This window comes from Falco cherrug, chromosome Z (assembly GCF_023634085.1).
Source record: "Falco cherrug isolate bFalChe1 chromosome Z, bFalChe1.pri, whole genome shotgun sequence".
NCBI classification, from domain to species: domain Eukaryota; kingdom Metazoa; phylum Chordata; class Aves; order Falconiformes; family Falconidae; genus Falco; species Falco cherrug.
This window is the reverse complement of record NC_073720.1, coordinates 79953027-79973693: the sequence shown is the minus strand read 5'-3', so window position 1 is coordinate 79973693 and position 20667 is coordinate 79953027. Positions and strand designations below refer to the sequence as shown.

The following is a 20667-nucleotide window of genomic DNA, read 5'->3' as shown; positions in this document are numbered from 1 at the left end:
GAAGCCTTAAAACCAAGGCAGAGGTTTTTTAAGAATGAGCACCACCCAGAAACACCAGCCTGCCCTCTCTCCCGCTCCCTTCTGAGCTATTTTATTGCACAAGGAGATAGATACTTGATGGATTACATCTTGGTTTGTTTAAGAAGTCAACACCAGAAGCGTGTCCCTTTGTCAATGCTCTGTGTTACATAATTTTGGAAAGGGAAGTTGACTTTTGTTGTAAATCTCTAGCATGTTAAGTGCTGGTATTTGTGTTAGTACATCCAATGGCTCCATTGCACTCTTTTTCTTCCTTGGGGCACACTCAAGGGCAAGTGCTCTTTCCATGTAATTTCTTGTGTTCTGAGCGAGTATGTTGTAAAATGGGCTGCTCTGTTTTAAAGCTCTCGAGTATCACAGAAGATGCAATCATCAAAGCAACTGTAACTAACTCACATCTTAAGTACAGCTGGTAAACATTGATCTTGCCCAGTCTTAATTATACTTCTAGTCTTACTATTTTTACAGTATCATAAACCCTGAAGATAATACAAAGTGCACAAACTGAGCTCTTAGCATAGTCCACGCTTTTCCTGCAGTTTGAAATATACTTTCTACTAGAGACTCATTACATATAGAGTTTTTGGTGATAACTATATATAAAAATAAATTTATTTTCCCTTCCCATCCCTACTACTTGAGATATCGATCTGCCTATGAATCCTAGACAGTATATGACTATTTACTTTTAAAATTCTTTTTGAGGCTGAGCTGGTGTCTGCTGGTGCTTTCATTTGTGCCTTTTTTTTTTCCTTTTTTTTTTTTTAAAGCTTCACAACTTTAGTTTAGTATCTTCTTTTGTAATGTAGAAAGAGAAATGGGAATGAGGGTGGGTTTTGAAACTTTTGTGTATGTCCCTATTCCAGATCCCCCTCTTGAATAAAGAACAAAAACAAGAACACAAACACAAAACAAAAAAGAAGTAACTAAACAGTGCAATGTAACAAAACAAATAGCATTCCAACAGTTTGGCAAGTGATGAGTTCACCTGAGATTAAGTGATTTTTAGGCAGTCTGTAACAAAATGCTGCTTTGCGATAATAGTAGAAAGGCAACAAATTCTTAAAAGAAATCAAGAAGTTACACAATCTTGATGAAGTCTATTAGTTTCTTTCTACTAACTCTCCACCCCCCACCCCAGCCCCGCATCTGTTGCTTATCTACTACAGTAGGCTGCAAAACGTACAGCAAGAAGGATTGGCTTGAAGGCATTTGATGTTTGTAAATAAATCCACAACAGGATCCAAGCTGAAGAGGTGATACATGATCAGCCTACGAGGACAATTCTGAGCATGTGCATAATGCATGTAAAGTCCAGGCTACATTAAATTAAAAAAAAAAAAGAAAAGTCAGTGCATTTGTCAAAGTCTGTTGCTTTTTTTTTTTTTTAATCAAAGCTTTATTTTGCTTTTTATTGTGCGGACTAAGAACAAATAGGGGGTAACAACAGTCCAGCATAAATGAGAAAAAGCTGTAGTGACACTGAACCGCACAACTTAAGCAACGAGCATGTGCAAATTTCCAAATCGTAAGAGGAAAACACCCCTCCTCTCTTACAATGTGGTTTAAGTGTTTTGACACACATGACTGTAGGTTAGTAAGGCTGCTCCTAGTATGTGCCAGTATTTAGGGGGGGAGGGGGGGCAGGATTAAAAAAAAAAGAAAAGCTCAGGTCTTCCAAGCATGTGGAGCAGTCCTACAATGTTACTGTAGGCTTCAAAGCATGATCACAGGTTGTTTTCATTTATTCACCATACACAAGAGCAAACCTTCCTCTGAAAGTGTCTCCGCTATGACGCCTTGACCTTCAACACAGCAGGTATGATTCAAAACCCAAGTCGAGTCAGCTTTTTATGAATTCCTTCAACGAGAGGGGCAAGATGGTCTGTCATCTGTGGGCTGCTCCGGGTTTGGATCAATCTAACCAAAAGAGAAAATAAACAAAAAAAACCAACCACACAAGACATTTTTAGTCAACTGTTATAAACAAACCAATCCAAACAGAACCCCACCAAAACTGACCAGTTTATGACAGTCATCATAACAAACTGCATTCCCAATCCAGTAACCAAAAAATCTCTAATCTATTAGACAAAACTTGAAGGAAAACTAGCAATGAAGTACAGTGGAAAATTTTGAACTACAGGTTGGTGGCAATTTAAGAGTAAGCACAAAGAACTAATTAAAAAAAAACTTTAAAACATCTGCTTTAGTAGCACAGAAATCTGTCAAATTTTTTACTGTATGCTAAAAAGACAACTCATCACTAAAAACGTAACTTTGCTTCAGGAAAAAAAGTTAAAAGTAGAATGATTTTTCATGGATAATTCACAAGTTATTAATCCTCAAGCGCCCTATAACATGTCTTCAAAGTGTGTTCCACACTTACCTCTTCCTTCTTTCTGCAAAGAGGTAAGGTGCGGAACACACTTTTTATTTTACTTCCTTTCTACAAAAAGAAGGGGGAAGCAACCTGCTAATGTAGGTCTCCAAAACTGGACAGTAAGAATAGTTTAAGTATGTGTTTTCATCAACATTCTTACCAGTCTTATACAACCATTTCTGAGGACAAAACCGGCTTCTTTCTAAATCTTTAAAAACCTAAACCAAAAAGGACTTGAGTTGTATTCTAGGGTTAAGCTACAAAACAGTCCTCACATAAGTCTCCAGGACACAAAACCCCTGCCCCAGCATATTAAATGTTTCAAGAGAAGAAAATTAAAAAAAAAAAAAAAAGAAATCAACAGTGGGTAAATTCAGGTAAGATTTAGCCAAAAGCTACTTTTGTTCTATACCACACTTTTCCCTGAAAAATATCAACATGGAAAGCTTTTGAAGGTAGGGTACTGTTACTGAGCGGCTTTCACAGGACTAAAAATGCCGCCAGAGACGGAGAGCTATGTATTTACAGAAAACTATGTCAGAAAGAATACCTTCGTAACTTCTCTACATAAAACTTCTGAAAGCACTACGTACAGAGAAACAAAAATGTGCAGTTTTAGAAAAAAGTAGAGCTGAAAAACATGAGCATGTTGTGCATTTATAGACCCAAAATATTGGCATTAACCAACAACATGCAAGGTTTTAATGAAGGTGCTAAGAATGTACACAACCGTCTGGAAATGTTATAAAGCATTAGAACTGTGAGGAATCCTGGCAAGTCTGGATGCAATTCACCTGCACTTTGCCAAAACCAAGACGTGTTATCCCATTCACCATTTCAACAGTTTCTCCTGATTTTAGGAAGGAGAAACAGCTTCCTACATTTATTCCACAGACAGAATTCAGAAGAACAGTGAATTAATCATCATATTCTGTCTGAGGTACCTACTTCCGAATAGAGGGGTGGAGGCAGATAACGGAACTCCTGGATGTATGCGAACAATGGTCCCGGAAGCGCTCTCTCAAAATCATCACAAGCACCTACGGGTGCAAGGCTGGACTGTCTTTGCTCCTCTGTGACCACTTCTGCATAGCTAGGAGGTGCTGCAGGGAAAAGGCACACGCAGTTCGAACAACAAGCTCTTACGCATGTCAAAATACGTAACATGATAAATATCAAACTTTCACAATTGTAAAATGCACCAGAGCAGGTAGAAGGTGACTAGTCATTTACCTAACAGATGCTGAACATAAAAGAGAGGGTTAGGCTGGTCAGTTTTAAGATTATGTTCACAACAAAGAGCAGACTGACCGCTGCTTATGGTGGCTTAATCACCCCCTTAAAATGTAAGGCATACTCAAGAATACTGAACTTCCGTACAAGTCGGAATGACAGGACTTTGCACTCATCTGGACTCCACAAATTTGTCTGGGATTTACACATAAAAATGGACATTTATTCAGTACGTGAAAGCAGAGGAGAGGAGATAATTTCTCCTTTGTTAAGGGAGACTTCCCATTGTAATGAATTACATTACCTTTTCCACAAAGCCTTGGCTACCAAGGCTGGTAAAGGACACCATGAACTGGTATTTTGACAGGTTACAATGCCTTATAACCAAGTATGCAACTGGGGTACTAGAGGTACAAGTAATTCTGCATAATGGCATCCTACACTTTCACTTGTGCCAGCTTCCCAGCAGCTGGATTTCGTTGCTTATCCTTGACAGATGGTGGCAGAGGCAACTCTTGCTCTTCTAGAGGACAAGCAGGTGGCAAGGAAACATCCACAAGGGATTTCCTGTGGGCTTTATGACAAAGAATGCAATTTTGCTCTATCTGCATGACAGCAACAGATAATGCAGACAAAAATCAGGACAGGCTCACCAGTTGATTTGGATTTATATGTCAAGTTACCTTCTGGTCTTTCAGGCAGTGTCAGACCAAGCCAATTCATGTTCATGCTACACTGGCTGCTCACACTTGATGTTCTGCTACCAAATGGGTGAAGAGGAATGGTACCAATGACCAGTGGCAAGTTAAGGAATAAATCCATGGCGCCTGGAATATCAACATATACCTGAAGAACATGAACAACAGAAGAGGTGTATGATTAAAATGTACATTTGTACAACCACTTCATCATTATTGCACTAAGTGTCCTGGTTTCAGCTGGGATAGTTAATTTCCTTCTTAGTAGCAGATACAGTGCTATATTCTGGATTCACTGCAAGAGTAGTGTTGGCAACACTGATGTTTTACCTCTTGCTCGGTAGTGCTTACTCAAAATCAAGGACTTTCCAAGTTTCCCATGCTGTGCCAGGGAGCAGGTGGCACAAGGACTCAGGGCTGCAGGGGGAACAGAGCCAGGACAGCTGGCCTGAACTAGCCAAAGGGTATTGCATACCCTAGAACGTCCTTGCTCAGTACACAAAACTGTGGGGTTGGCTGGGGCCAACCAATAGCTGGCTGGGCTGGGCATCAGTCAAGTGGGTGGCAAGCAACCGTGCATTACTTGGTTTTTTTTCCCCTTTGGGTTTTATTCCTCCCTCTTTCTCTCTCCTTTCCGTTACAATTGCTATTCTTACTGTATTTTATTTTTTCAATTATGAAACTGTTCCTATCTCAACCCATTACTTCTACCTTTTTCCTGGTTCTCCTCCCCATCCTGTTGGCAGGGGGTGCAAGGACTGAAGGAGTGGCTACATGGTAGGTACTTAGCTCCCAGCTGGGATTAAACCACAACGGTTAACTTCTCTGTCCATGGAATTTTCTACAATTTCTTATTGTCTGTTTTGGGTCCAGTGCCCCCAGAGAGAAAAAGGGCTCCCTGAGCCAAAAGCAGCTTGGGATTCTTAATACAAGCCCTTGCACAGAAAAGTCACCCTACTCATGACACATTTGCTTTGCTGGCACACCGCAAGTGTTTTTTTTAACATGCATAATTTAAACTGAATTTATTTACCGAATTCCTGTCAGGACACCAATACTAGGATACCTATTTTTTAACGAGCAATCACAGAATGCTTTGTTAGAAATTTGCAAGCAATGATGGAAATTCATGCTCTAGTGAAACAGACCACCCAACACACCATCAATGAATACTCCACACGGATTATACTACAGTCGAGGATTGAAGGGGAAACAGGTGGGATTTTCAGCTGTTTGCCATTCCAAGTTTCTGTTTTGCCAGATGACACTGATTCCCCACGCAGGTTGGCCACAAGCTGTTTGACTTCCTTCATTTTCCCTTTGGCGTAAAATGCCTGTGTTTGGTAAATGGCTGCCTTTGGCACCACCACACGGGAAGAGCAGTTCTCAATCTCAGCGAAGATCTGAATTGATTCACCTGAAACAGCAGAATTTCATGTTCTCTCTGTATCTACAAGGCAGCTTAAACAAATCCTGACATTCTGTGTATTGCTATAATGCACTGGCAGTGCTCTACCTTGAAAAACATCCACTGATGCTAATAGGAATAGGATCACCACAAGCTAATCTAAAAGAAAAAGTCACAGGTCTAGTAGAAGATGTCCTTCAACAGTCTGAAGACACAGCTAGCATTAGTTAACAACATTAGTCAAGGCTAAGAAAGTATCGGGAAGACTGCTGAATGCAAACTGAGGTGGCAAGAATAGTTTGAACATTTCATTTATACAAAAGCAGTCAAGTACAAACTGTCATTTTAGAAGGGAAGGAAAAACATTTCCTATAATTACTTCTGTTACGTACCTGGGGTGTAGCCCTTCCTTGCAATTTTGGCACTTAAGGATATTGGGCCTGAGGTACAAAACCAACAACAGAGAGTCTTTTCTTTTGTGCCTGCTTGGGGTGACTGCAAAAAAGAACAACAATGTTGTTTAATTAAGAGTTCCATGAATTTCTTCATCTATTCCATCAACACAAAAATATTTTCAGATTACATATTTTGACAAACATAGCTAGTTCTATTTAGAGGAAAAAACTTGAAGCAACTTAAATTGCACTATGCAGACAGAAGGTTTATTTTAATTCCATTACTCATTAACACTGCTTTTTCTGCTACAGTTCATACTACAGTCCCACTTTAAAACAGTTTTTAGACATGAATACTGTATAACTTAAAAAGAAGGCCTTATAGCCTACATGTCAGCACACTGCTGGTAAAGCTCTTCCTGTATCAGTAAACTAGAACATCTTTGCAGTACACTATTTCAGAAACAATAACTAAGCCAATGAACTGTAACCTTGACTCCTGCCATTTCCTCTGTTTCAGAATGATCCCGTTTCATCTACATTAAACAGATTTTATTTTACATGGCATCGGGATTTAGGACATGATCCAAAGCCCATTAAACTCAAATGGGAGTCCTTTGATTTTAATGGATTTGCACAAGGCCAACATCCCTTTGCAAGTCTGATTTTTCACCCATACACAACAAGAAACCTATTTCAATGGACTTTAGAGTTTGGTTTTTCTCCCCCTCCGTAGTTCAGAATTTGAGGAAGAAGAGAAAAAATAGAAAAGGAATTTTAGGCCAGATTGAAATAAAATCATCATTGAAAGCAGTTGTGATACTGAAACTATTTTAATGAAATGACATTTCATAAAAAGATTATACAGAATTGCGATAATTTCTCCCCATTGGCAGAAAACTATCCATATGGAAATTATCAACTATGCACACCAGTAAGTTTTTTACTTTGCATTTCTAAGTTAGCAGGCTCAAACTAGAATATTCTTTCAAGTTTCACCATTCCTTCCACAGATTATTTAAAATCGAAGAGGAACAGTTATCCAAATTTTCCTTCTTAGTGACATTTTACAATTTAGTATTACCAATTTAATTTGACAAAGCCATTTTACGACCTTAAAAAGGTGAAGCAACTCTGAGTACACGGAAATGTTAACTTTCAAAATACCAGTAGTTACAGAGCTGCTGAACTGATGTAATGCTTAGATCAGCTGTAACTAAACCAGTGAATAAAGATTAGGTAAAATTAGATGTGAATATTGTTTCAGTTATTATACTTGTTATTTTTATGCCAGAAACAAAGAATGAGTAATTCTGTCAATTCTTACCAGTAATGAAGGAGTGTTGATATCTATATGTTCAAAGACTGTAAATTCCTTCTTTAATTTTACTGGTAGAAACCAAGGCCTATGCAATTCGGCTTTCACCCAATAGCGCACACTGCCATGTCTGCCTTCGAATGAGGTAGCAAGTGGTCTGTGCAGGACACAAAGGTCAAAATTGAGTAAAGTCTTTGTCTAATAATGATACAATTGATCAGATCAGGGATTAGTATGTAGAATTGCATTTTAATGCAATGTAGTACTTAATGCAGTGTAACTTATATTTGCAAAGTTCTGGTATCTCAGAAAAATCCAAGATTAAAGATGGGAGAAAAAATCATCTCCAATTATCCTGCTGTGGTTTTGCACAGATTTTAAGAATCCATTAAAGAATTGTACTAGAAAATGCCAGGAGTACACATTTCCTTTAAACTTAAGAGGCCACTTTCATATCTATAGTAAAGCATGCCCTTTTAAGGCCACATTATGACTACCAGCCTAAAATTAGCATTAGTGCCGAACAACTACTGCTTTGAATATTGTATTTTGTAGATGATTGTCTATTGTTTACTTGGCTGGTATCTCAGTGTCATTTAATTTTAGCTGCAATTCAGCACTTTTGTAGTTTCTTTCATGTTATGCAGGGTAAGTATTTCAGAGTTCTGGAGAGAGGCTATTCTGAGTACCTTCTGAATTTCCTCTACCCTAATGAGACCAGCTTAAAATATTTACATACAGATGTACATACACGGATGTACGTAAACATGTATATATACATGCAGTTACTATGACTATTCTGCTCTAAAATTTGACAGATGAAGTAAGTTTAAGTTCTTTTTGGGAAGTGGAAGAAAAATGTTGTGGAAAAGATCTCCAGACCTTTCAGCATCACCTGTTTTCCCCTGTAACATCATAAAATCTAATACTGAGATCTTTATATTCCAGTTAATTCCAATTATCAGTAGTTTCCCGTAAGCTTGTTCGTATTTTTAGGCAAGTTTTTTTTCTTATTTTACTATGTTCTGAATACACTGTTAATAAATAAATTAAAAACAAATCATTTGCAAAGCTTCCGTATCTTCCATAGGGAATACTAGCCATGCCAGTTACTAGACTCATTCTTTCAAGTTATAGGTTTGAAAGGATTTTCTAATCCATCTTCAATGTTTCATCCAGCCCCATATTTCTTGAAGGGCAAAAATCAGTCAAGGCCAGTGTGTATCTTCTTTCTTTTCACTGCTGCTCTGTAGCTTAGGTAAATTTTGGAAGTATTCTATGGACACAAAGTAACAAGTAAGTACACAGCATCAAACTTCAGGTTTTCAAAACCAAAACCAGCCCCGTTTTTTTTTTAACTCCAGTGTTACCAACAGCTGGTTTCACAGTTATCCCTTCAGGTTACAAAGAACCTGTGCTTTGACCAATGCTTGAGATACTTTGCTGGCTATGTTTCACTTCAAACTAAGCTTTCCATCTTCATGTATAGAAATGTTTTTGGTTTTTTGTATTTAGGTGCTCCTTCCCACTCAAGGGAAGATCAGCATGACCTTTTTCTCTTTTTGTAGTTGAGATGTTCAGAATGCTAAATCAACTTTGGAAGTCTCCACATACACAGGTCTTCTCCATTATTCCAGTAAGATTTATTGTTCAAAGTCCTGTGCTGTTCACTTTGAAACTGACCTGTTAAAGCATTTATCATTTGCAGGTTCTGCTAAAACCAGCACCTCTAATAAACAGATTGTTTATTAGCTTTTATTGCTAGGTTTTGAGCTATTTCACATAACTGACTGCTAATTTGTTCAACCATAATGACTTCACTGCCTTTTTTTACAGCAAAAGGCTCCTTCCAACCATGTTGAGACTCTCTCTGTTCCCATGTATTTAGTTTTACACATTGAGTTCCCAGTACTGAAGTTGCCTAAAAATACAAGTTACAGTAAATCTTCCATTCACAATGTCTAGATTACACATTTCAGACTTAAAAGGGTGTATGTGGGAACAATCTTTAACTTCTGCTCTCACTCATGCTTCACCTTTGCTTTTTGAGACAAGTGGGATTAAGCATGGGCATTTTTCTTGCTTCATCCACCCACCCTTTCTGCATAAAGACCAGCCTGGGTACATACATCCTATTTAAATGAGAACAACTTCCTCTTCTGTTCAAACGTAGTTAAGCTTGCCACATCAGCTCCAGACTGAGCCCAAACAATTCAGCTGTCATGTCATCTCTAGTTCTGCTGGTCTGCATGGCTCCAGTAAACTGTTTAGTTGGGTTAGAAGGTACCCCAGCCACTCTGCAGTACTCCAGTGACTGTCTGAATTCATCTCCCTCCTCTTGGGAAGGGGTAATATTATTGGAAGACTTGGTAAGTCTGTAGGACTTGGTCAAAAGAAAGTGAGCAACTGGGTAGCAATGAGCTCCCATTCTGTGGAAATTTTTTAAAAAAATAAGCAAGTGTGTTATCAGGTTAAAAGCAACCTCTTTAGTTTAATGAGATTATGTCCTCCATTGCATGTCAGAGCACAATTCCTACTACCATTGAAAAGGTTTCCCCTCCACCCACACCAGGAGTTTTGTTCAGGCAGGTGGCCAGCAGGGCCTGAGGACTGTGTGTGGACACTTACGTCTGTGGAAGCTCAAAGCTGAATGCATATTCATGCCTTCCCGAATGGATGGTGTGAAGGCCTTCTTCTGAATTGTCATCATCTAAGAGGGGAAAAATGAACCACAAAGTTAAGTTATTCTACCTGCACATGTTTTATACATTACCTGGGCTTCTCTTCTAGAATAAATTGCATTTACACACTCATTGCAGCACATGAGAAGTTAGTGTCCAAGAAACAAGGGTCCCCAATCCATTCACATTAACTGCCCAGTGCAGGGACAAATCTTACCTATAGCAGGTTAGGCAAGATTGCCAGGTTCACCTTACAGAGAAGCAGAGGTTAATTTGCTTTAATTTATAACCCCGCTTCTGAACACTGACACAGTTTTGCAACTGCTGCCATTTCAAGGCCTGCCTGCAAAATCTGTAATGGAAATCATGCTTTCCACTGCAATTCTTAGTTAAAATGAAACAGAGGTGGCTCTGTTAACAGCATTAAATGATCTGCATCAAGTCTGCTGTGTAAGATTAAATTTAGTAATTCAGCTTCCTTTTATCTCCTGCCTGGCAACAGTGTCCAGAAATTAATCACCAAAAACAGAAGTGGGAGGAAAAAAAAAAGTAAAAAAAAGTGTACAAGCACCACCTGGAAAGTACCAGACAAATTCAGGGCACAGAAAATGGCAAGATGCCCGATTTTAACACTGTCTAGAGCTGAACTTTTTAGTTTGTGATAGGTTAACTTGGTCTTGGCATGGGCAGCGAGACCCAGGTATTTGCTGGTTCCACCGAGAAAGCAGACCTTCATTTATGGCCATGGTTTCTTGTACACATTTAAAGGCTGCAGCAGATTTGGAGTTTATTCTGAGGTAATTACTATATAACCTGAAAAACGCTGACTCCACCAAAATACAAAGTTGGGAGGAAATATAACTGAGCACCTCGCACAAAGGGCTGGAATAACAGAAGGGGGATACAGCCAGGCAACGTGAAAGGCAACCGCTTATATTTAATGGTCTGAAGCGTTAATGGAGGCAGCGCAGGAGGGTTTTAAGTTCCCATTGTCCTACAGAACCGCCGACCTTCCCTTCCCACAGCGCATCGCCAACACCAAAAAAACCATCAAAACCGAAAAATAACCCCCAAGAGAAGCCCCCCCCCCAGCAAAGCCGCCGACACGGACGCACCTTGGGCGCGCAGTGTCACGAAACCACATCAGGGGAACGCACCCTGAGACAACGTGTGTCTAAGCGTGAGGGTGCTGGGGTTCTGAATTTTTTATTTTTTTTTAGGGGGTGGGGGGCCGGGGGCAGCGCTGCTGCCGGCTGTGCCACCGCTCCCCAGCACGGCGCTCTCCCCCCCACAGGAGCCCCCGTCCTGCCCCCCGCCCGTTCCTGCCAGCTCAGCAGTCCCGCCGAGCCCGGCCGCGGCGGAGCTGTGGTAAACAAGTGCTGAGCTGTCAATCAGGGGCCAGGCTGGAGCAGGAGCCGACCGGCCTAAACCGGCGTGAGCGGATCCCCAGCCAGCCGCTCATATACATACGGTATACGTTACACCCGCCGCATTCGCTCACCAGCCCCGCTCCCCGCCGGCTTGGGGAGGGAGGGAGGGAGGGCGGGGCGCCGCCCGCCCCTCGCCTTCCGCTCTCCGCCGAGACCCCCCGAGAGGGGACCGGCACCGGGGAGGGGGCGATGGGGACGTGACTGGCCGCAGCGCGTCCCGCCGCCCGCCCGCCCTCCCTCAGAGCGCGGCGCCCCCAGCCCCCCAGCCGGTGCCAGCTCCCTCCCCGCCCCGGGGGGCTGCCGGCGCACGCCGGCTGAGGGCTGGGGAACCTGCTCCCTCACCCCCGCGGCCAGCGCCCCGCCAATCAGCTGCTGGCATCGCCCTAGCAACAGGCCAACAAACGCCGGCCGGCCAATCAGGGGGCGGCCGGGGGGCGCGGCCAGGGCGGCCAGCTCTGGGGAGCGGCGCCCAAGGCAATCACTGAAACTCGGCCGCGGGCGCCGGCAGCGGCTGGGCGGCGGAGCCCCCCCCTCACCACACCACCCCCACTCGTGGGGGGGTGCCCCGCCCCCGCCGGCTCGTGTCGTGCGTGCCCGCACGCTTCTGTCACCCTCGACCCGGAGGTGCGTGAAGTTTCGGTGGGCGAGCGGCCCCCGAGGCGTAAGGCGGGCCCGAGCCACCTCGCTAGTGCGCCCGCCGTGCGTGAGGCGCGGGTGAAGAAAAAGCCCAAACCCCAGCTCCTATAAAGCGTTCACTTCAGAAACGCTTGGTAATGGGGCTCGGTGCGCCTGCAGCCGGAGTTATTCCAAAATTAATTTATTTTTTCCTCAAAAGAAAGGGGAAATATCCCATCCCTGCAGTAAATGCTACGTGTTTTTTTTTTTTTTAAGAGAGGAGGGAAAAAAAAGGGCAAGGAAGCAGCACCGAAATTACATAACCGGTTTTTAACATTATTTTCTTGTGCTAGGGAATTAAGTCATCGCCACCACCTGACGCGTGCGGCCAATCTGCGCAGAGCAGCCTCCCCCCCCCCCTCCCCGCCCCGGTCCCAAACAGGATTGAACCGCTTCGAACAAAGGCTGCGAACTTCGAAAAAAAACACACCCCGGGCCCCGGCGCTCTCAGCCGGGCGGCAAGGGGGGCTGCCGGGTCGGGGGGGGCACCCCGTGGCGTGGGGACCCCCCCAAACCCCACCGCTGACAGGACCCGGGGAGCGGGAGGTCCTCTGCTCCCCAGTTTTGGAAGGGATGCTCCCATTACGCAACCCCCCCTCCCCTTGGTTCCTCCATCAGGAATTTTCGGCCACATCTTGACACCGGGGTGTCCATCTGTCCCCCGCCTCCAACATCCCTCGAGGGGTGGGACGAGGGAAATTAAAACGATTTACCGCGAGGGGGTAAAGAAAAAAAATCAAATTGCACGTGGGGTGGTGATAGCGTATGTCAAAAAGCACGGCCAATCTTTTCGCTACCAGTAACAAGCTATCTTTAAAAACAGAAAAACGGGACACATGGGATTATCGGCCCGGTAAAGCAGAACCCCGATGTGCCAAAAACTCGTTTCGCTTTCATTGTATTTTGGGATTTCTTAGGATGCTGAATGAAGTCGTTTACTGCCCATCCGGCTTGGATTTTACAGCTTATTTTCCCCACCGAGGGGCAAATCATTCTCCCATCACTAAGCTTAAAAAAGCCCCAACCAACCAAAACACAAGCGGTAGCGCATTTCGGAAAAAAAGTGTTAATGGCTGTATTGAAGGGCAGGTAGTTCTACAAAGTCCTGCTTGCAGGCGCTGTGCAGATGCATCTCCCCCAGCTCCAGCACCGGGTCCACCACCCCGGCGCGTCCTGCCGCTCTCCTACCGCCCCCAACCGCGGCCGCAGGGACGGGGAGGATAGACCCAAGGCGCTGCCGAACGCCCCCCCCCCCCAGTGGGGAGCAACCCCTCACCTCTCTCGTGGCCGATCAGGATGTCCTTGTGGTTGAAATACTCCACTTCTTCCGTGTAGTTCTGGGTATAGGCAGTGTTGGATCCAGCATTCCTCGATTCAGTCCAACGCACTTTGGCGTGTCCCCTCGCGTGAATTTTAAGAGATTTCACTCTAATTTCCCCAGTTACTTCTAATCTGACCCTTCCTGAGACTGTGTCCCCGCTAGAGTAGACGGGGACATTGCTGTCATTCAGACAGTCAAAGCTTATTGTCAAACTCTTCACCTTCCCCAGCACCATTTTTTTTTTTTTTTTGTTAATAGCAAAGTGTAAAAAAATATACTGTAAGAAAAAAAAAAACCTAAAGGGAAGGGAAAACAAAACAAAAAAACAAAAAATATCCCCGAAGGCCCCCAGGCGAAGGGCGACCGTGGCGGCACGTACCCTACTGCCCGCTCATAGGGACGGTGCAGAGCCCCGGCCCGGCCCGCGCGGCGCTGAAGCCGGCTGGGCGCTCCCCACAAAGGCGCTGCCGGGGCCGCCGCGGGCCCCGCCTTATAAGCCGTGTCACAAACAAGCGGCACCACGCATGCTCCGCCCCGGCCCCGCCCCCCGCCGGCCCCGCCCCCCGCCGCTCTCCGGCGGGGCAGCGCCGTGCGCCGCGCCGCGCGGAGCTGGGAGGGTGGCGGCGGCGGGAGCACCCTGCTGGGCTCCGCGGGCGCCGCGCCGCGCTTGCCCACTGTCTGTGTTTATTTTCCTCTGCTGTGTGTTTTTTTAAAAATACATATGTGTATTATTTGTGTTCTTCCCCCCCACCCCTGCCGTCGGGCGGGTAAACGCGCTCCACTCACCAGCCTCTGCCTTGTGGGTTGCCATGTCTTTCCCCAGTGACACCGCTTGTTCCAGCGAGAGGATGCGGTGGGCGGCGGTGGGCACCTTTCCCGCAGCCCCCCGTGCCTCGGCGGCCCGCACCGGGGGCCCGCGCTGGGCTCGGCCCGGCAGCCGGGTGGCAGAAGCTGCCCCTGCAGTCGCTGCTGTCGGCACGGACCGGCCCGCTCCCTCTTGACCTGACACCTGGTGGAAGTTCTGCTCCTTTTCTAACCACCGAAAATGTTCGGCCCTGCTGTGCGGATGTGCTAGGACTTTCTATGTTTTTGCACCATCTTGTGGTAAGCCTTCATACTCCTGTAGATCGTGGGCTGATCACAGAATCATTCAGGTTGCAGAAGACCTTGGGGATCATCAAGTCCAACCGTGAAAAGATACCTTGCAAGAGAAGCCACAGGTCCTCTCCTAATGCTTTTCCTGCTACCCCCGTGTCTTTAGATGCAGCTGCTCTCATGCATATGTTTATTTGCGTCTTCTCCTCCTTTTTGACAATTTGGAAGTTAATCATGCCCTCTGCGAGTTGTCAAGGCCATGACTCTGGTCCACTGTTGCTGTAGGACATGTGCAAGCCGGCAGCTGGGCAGCATGGCGCTTCCATCCGCAGAGCTCAGACCACCGCTCCTGTCCTAGGCCTGGGCTGGTTGCCACTGTCCACCTTTCCCAGGGCAGAACTGCACAGGTGATGAAGAACACAGCAGCTGCCTTTTCTGCAAAGCTGAAGACCCAGATCTGGCTACCCCAGTGGATATTCGGGTGGAATTCTTTTGCACCTACATAGATAGGGGACTTTCCTATATAACTGGAGTCCAGTGCATGCTCCTTTGTTTTCTGATAGGTGTGATGCATTTTGTGTACTGATTGGATTTGCCTGTTCCAGGCTTGTTGGAAAAGGATAGGATACTTTGCTCATCAGCTGAAAACCCTCCCTTGTACATCATCTGCAGACCTTGTAGCCTTAACTTGCCTCCACTCTCACTAGGTTTCCTGCCTTTAGCCGGTCATTTTGTGGACACACAACTTGAGAACACCACAGCTACTGCTGCTGCTGGGGTGTGGGATGTGCACCAAGCATTTCGTGTGAGTGGGCGGTTCAGGAAGGTCACACCATTTGTGAGCTTGCAGGTCATCTTGTAGGACTTTATGTTTTGCCAGTTTGCAGACAGTTCTGACCATGTGTCATCCTGAGCAGCAGACAATTCTTTCCTGTTCCTGGATTGCTGTCTGGAGGAAAATGAGGTGTATGGTAGCTCTGCTTTTTAAGGCATACCGGATATGTTGAGGGCACCACCAATAAATCTCATTTTTACTTCAACAGTGAGACAGCTGCAGTTTGGAGCAAGTTTTGAGGGCTGGTTAAGCCCTCTTTGATGTTTTCCTGAACCCATAGATCTGAATCGGTTGAAACTGGTGGGTCCTTTGAATATCCATGCACTGCAAAATCCCACAATCTTTGAAGGTCTCTAATTTCTATATGTGGCTATGCTGTTCTGAGTTAATTACAACATATCCTGAGCAATCAGATGTGCGGATTTACATGAAAGTTGAACCAGTTTTCGAGACTAATTTTAACTTCCTGTTGAAGCCTGGTGAAATAAAGAGCAGCAATTTCACATGCACCCAAAGCAGCTGAGCTGAGATCTATTCTTGTTTGAAATAATGACCTTCTTTTTCCTAGAGCCCTGGTCAGGAAACTTTCCTGTTTAGTTTTAATTCATCCCTATTAGCTCTTCCCTAAAACCTGAGTCTTCTTCCTGCAGCCCTTCACCTCCATGTCCTTTGGGTAAGGATGATGGACTGGCAGCAGCATGTCCCGTGTTGCATCCTGTCGGTTATCATGGACACAGCTCTAAACTCCCAAAGAATGAGATTTTATTATGAACCCAGCAGTATTTGGTATGTTGAAGTCTCAGATTCAGGAGAGGTATGAAGCTTATCTCTAGCAGACACTTTAGACTTTATGAGTTCAGAAAAGGGCTTTGCGTTCACCAGAACAGCCCAGAAATCGGCACACAAATGAAATAATCAATATGTTGGTCTCTTGTATTGTGTGTATATATATATACACACACATACACACACGCACACATGTGCACACACACATGTATATAAACACTTCCCTTTAAATGCCCCTTTTGCTCACTTAGGCTTGCTCCCCTGCCTGATCTTACCCACTCGCCCATCTCCTCTCCCTGCCCACGTTTCCTCAGTGGGAGCAATTCAGCCTGGGTGGGTGCCCAATGCTCAGCCCTTATCCCTGCTAGCCCACTCTCCTCCTCCTCTTCCATGGGTCGTCCTGACTTTTCTGAGCCTGTTTCCCACCAGAAGTACCACCTGCACTTTCTTCTGGTCTCATGCTGGCTTGTTTCCAACCACCTTCTAGATCACTGCAGCAGTGTATGTAGTCATATGTAATTTAAAACGGGAGCACTGAATAGGCTGACACAACTCGGCTAAGCCTGGGTTACAAATGACAAACTCTGGAACCACAGTTCTGCAGAATGATGTTGTATGGGCATGTATTCATGCGTTTCCCACATCCTGCTGAAAGTCTCGCATACATTCAGTCTCTCCAGCTTTTCTTTTTAATACTTGTAGTACCCGTTTTATTTTCGTCCTCATAATTTGTATATTTCGTGCCATCTTGTGGCAAGTGCAGTGAACTGCCTGCGCTGCCTTTTACCGGGCTTCAGCCGGCACATTCCCACAAACCCGGCATGCATCTGTGAACCTTTGTATCAATATCAAGTATCTTTTAAAAACCTGAATTCTGCATTCATTTAGGTGGAGAACACGCTATGTAGTGTAACTGAAAGAGTTATTTAGCAGTCATTTTCAAATCCTCAGTTAACTGGAAAGATCTGTTAATTTTCAGGAGTTGTTTTAATTTTTTTCAAATGAACTGTCCTTTCGTTAAATATTAAAAGTTAGATCCTGAAACAGGATTTTGAAAACTGAATGCAAAGATGGTCAAGTACCATCTTAGATGAACAATAGGCAGTGAAGGCTTGGAAAAGCTGGGAAACATCCAAGGACCCTTATTGCTAACATGACGGATGTACTAATTGCTAAATCCTTGGATTTGTCATCTTTAAAAAGGCTATCTGGTCCTAAGTTCCTGTTGCTTATACAATGTGGCAAAGACAAGGACTTAAATCATGGTCACTAGTTTAATGAGATACGTAAATGAGTTCCTGGAATTGTAATGAATATGTAAACGATTTCCTGGAAAGTTAATGAATAGGTATGAGTTGCTTGTATAAAGAGCAGGCTGAAAGGTCCCCTCGGTGTGCATGACTTTGGTGGAGCGATCCCCCATGCACCCAGCACTGCCGAATAAAGATAACCTCCGCTCACTCCAATATTGGTGACTGATTCTTTAAATCAGTTTGTACACATTTACAGTGGTTATAATTTGTCAGGAGCTTCCAGTAACCTTTCTCAGGTCTTGTGCATGACAGCCTCCACATAGAAGTCCACATACATTTGTAAAAAAAAATTGAGTATATATACATATACATATATATATATATACTTTTTTTTTGGCTGACAAAACCCATGAAGGTGAGGCTCTATTATTTGAGCCCGTAGCTCCAACGAAGATGGCAATATTCCAGCTTCTATAAAGAGATAAAGATTAGATATTTCCTGAAGCTTGGCAAGCTCCCTTGTATGGGTTTTGGGGTTTTTTTTGGGGTTTTTTTTTTGGTGGAAAGTGATGAAAGAGGAGAGAAAACTTTGTTATAAAATTATAGAAAATTATGGAAAGAAAGGAAAGAATATCCTGCCCTTCTGGCCTGCTGGGATGTACAGATTGCATTGCCTGAGAAATTCCCTGGAAACTATCGAACATCAGTACTGGTTGGTTTATCTGAAATTCACTTTCCTAGTGTCGATGTCTGTATGGTGTCAGTACGCTCTGCTCTGCTGCTGTGGCAGAGGGAGTGTCACACTTCACTTGTAAGAGAGAAACAACAGTATGTTTGCTGGTATGAGACAGCTATTTAACTTATATCTAAAGGATTATATGGGCACAATCAGTCCTTTATACCACTTAGCTAAGATTTTCAATCTTTAGCATGCGATCAGCCACTTACTGAGAATCTGTTGCCGCAAGGAGTCTCTCCGCCTCGAGGAGTACCCTGAGAGGCGTCCCTGCTCATGGGGAGATGTGCTGTGCAGCCCACGGCCGTGCAGGAGGGATCAGTGGGCCCCGGGCTGCCCACCGTTTCTGGAGGAAGGTGATGGACTCATAGTCATATTTGCCTACCAGCTACAGAAGCTGGTTTCTTGCAGCCTTGGCTTGAGTTGTACCTCGACCAGCACTGTTAGTTGGGCACATTGTTCAAATTAGCCCTTGGCTGTCATGTTGTCAGCTGTGTCCCCAAAATCTACTCTGAGAAGGATACAGCCATCACAACCCGACCCATCCATTTCAAACCCCCCCCAGGTGGTTTCCACTTGAGCATTGTCATGGAAGCAAAGGTCAGGATGTGTGTGTGTGTGGGGGGGTGTACACCACCACAGCTTCTGAGGGGTTCAGCTCTCAGCTGAAGGGTTCAGACAACCTAGACAGACAATCCTATGTGCTGCAGACTGCTGAGATCTAGTAGAGGGATGTGGATGTAGAAATGGGCAGAATTTAGGTCACAACCCCCAAATCAATGTTCTAAAACTTCTTGAGGAGCTTTCACCCAGCCTTGGAAGTTGTTTTTTTTTTTTTTTTTTAGATATTTTATTTTATGTTATTTTGAAGTTTTTTGGGTGCCTAGATTTTCACTTTTGTACATGCCCAGAGCTGTCCCAGCAGTTTCAATGTGACCAAAAAGTACATTCATGCTGAAAACCACCCAAAATCCAGAGGTTAAGAATTATTCTGCTTTGGTCCCTGTAGGGTCTTTGTCTAATCTGACTTCTCACCATGCATTTTATAAATCTGCAAGGATGGGTGTGATCTACAATCATCTTGAGAACATCCATTACTTTTTCTAAAAGTAAAACCAGAAAAGCTTGTAATGCTCTCCTGAGTCATTAATCAATAAACTAGTGTTAATAGGAACATCTGGATTCTTCTCTGATCTCCTCAGAGGCCATCCCAATATATTATCTGGCCTGGGGTAGAGATAGTGTTTACTCTTCCTCTTGAAGCTGTTTCACTGTGCAGCAGAGAATGGTCTAGAGAGCAACAAGGCAGATGTTATGTGTTGTCTGGTGGTTAAGGTGTTCGTATCAAAGGGAGGATCCTGGAAAGAAAAAGCATGCTCTGGGACCATTTCTGTATTTCATGCAGTGAAAGAACGGAAGATGTGAAATGCACTTATGAAGTTTTCTTAGCAGACTTGTTTATGGCCATCCTTCATTGTATAAGATCTTCAATCCATCCATAAAAATGAGAAGAACAAAATTTCCCCTCCTCATACCTCTTATGATGCTACATTTGTGAAATAATGTCACATTAAGGTGTGGAATGGTGAGATACAAGGTCATGTTATGATATTGTTGATCTACATACTGCAGCACTCAGGAGCTGCTTCCAAAACTACATGCAGAGGGATGTCTGCAGACCTTCCTTTTGGTGCCACCTGCACTGGAATGTCTGTTCAGCTGTCAGTGCCGAGGAAGACAGAAGAGAAAATTGTACTAAGTAGGCTTATTTTGGGCTTTCTAATGGAGAATGCTATCCTCGATGATGTAAAGAAACCTGAGAGTCTGTGGAACTGGCGTCTGAATTTGAAGGAATTGGGAGCTAGCAGCAGCATTCCCCGGTCATAGCTGTGTCATTGCAGAACAATATTTATGAGTGAGAAAGGATGTGCACACGAAAAATGCTGTATTTCTGAACATTCTGTTTTCAGAATTTACATACTATCAGTAAGAAAAGTACCCAAACTCAAATATTTTGTTTGCAATGTGTAGTTAGGCTTGATTGTTTCTTTTTTGTTGGGTTTTTCGTTGTTTTTTGTTGGGCTTTTTTTGTTGTTGGTTTTTTTTTGTGTGTGTGTTTTGTTTTTTTTTTTTTTTTACCTCAAAAGATTTGCTAAGTAATGACTTAGAGTAATTTGAGTTCTGAGGTGTATTAGAGTTCAAAAATACAATTTGAGTTAATCATATAAAAATTAATGTTTGCAAGTCTTGGTTTGAGAAAATAATTGCTGCTGCTGTTAATCTGAGAAAACAATGAGTTAAACTCGTGCTTAAACTAACCTCTGATGGAAAACACGACCAAAGTTCAAACTTACAGTTGCAGTCGGTAATATATAAGCATG

At 43.9% G+C, this 20667-nt stretch overlaps 1 protein-coding gene across 2 annotated transcripts; it reads right to left on the bottom strand.

Moving 5' to 3' along the window:
- Window positions 1-767: 767 nt before the first annotated feature.
- On the bottom strand, window positions 768-14044 carry ARRDC3 (arrestin domain containing 3). 2 transcript variants are annotated; one of them, XM_005443400.4, is made up of 8 exons: window positions 13537-14043; window positions 10103-10184; window positions 7484-7631; window positions 6154-6256; window positions 5514-5770; window positions 4339-4501; window positions 3371-3525; window positions 768-1959 (listed from the first exon to the last, which is right to left on the bottom strand). In XM_005443400.4, exons 1-8 carry the CDS (start codon window positions 13814-13816, stop codon window positions 1903-1905), a joined length of 1245 nt encoding a protein of 414 aa, XP_005443457.1. In that variant the 5' UTR covers window positions 13817-14043; the 3' UTR covers window positions 768-1902. The 2 variants fall into 2 exon arrangements, with proteins under 2 accessions (XP_005443457.1, XP_014138852.1); XM_014283377.3 differs by lacking the exon at window positions 3371-3525 and having other exon boundaries at window positions 13537-14044.
- Window positions 14045-20667: the final 6623 nt, after the last annotated feature.

Bases quoted from the DNA above. Each gene is read 5' to 3' on its own strand.
- ARRDC3 (XM_005443400.4), bottom strand. From the start codon at position 13,816: ATGGTGCTGGGGAAGGTGAAGAGTTTGACAATAAGCTTTGACTGTCTG. The intron at 10,185-13,536 runs GTGAGGGGTTGC...TTCCCCTCTTAG, and splicing joins CCTGATCGGCCACGAGAGAG to ATGATGACAATTCAGAAGAA. The intron at 5,771-6,153 runs GTACGTAACAGA...CTGCTGTTTCAG, and splicing joins AAGGAAGGGCTACACCCCAG to GTGAATCAATTCAGATCTTC.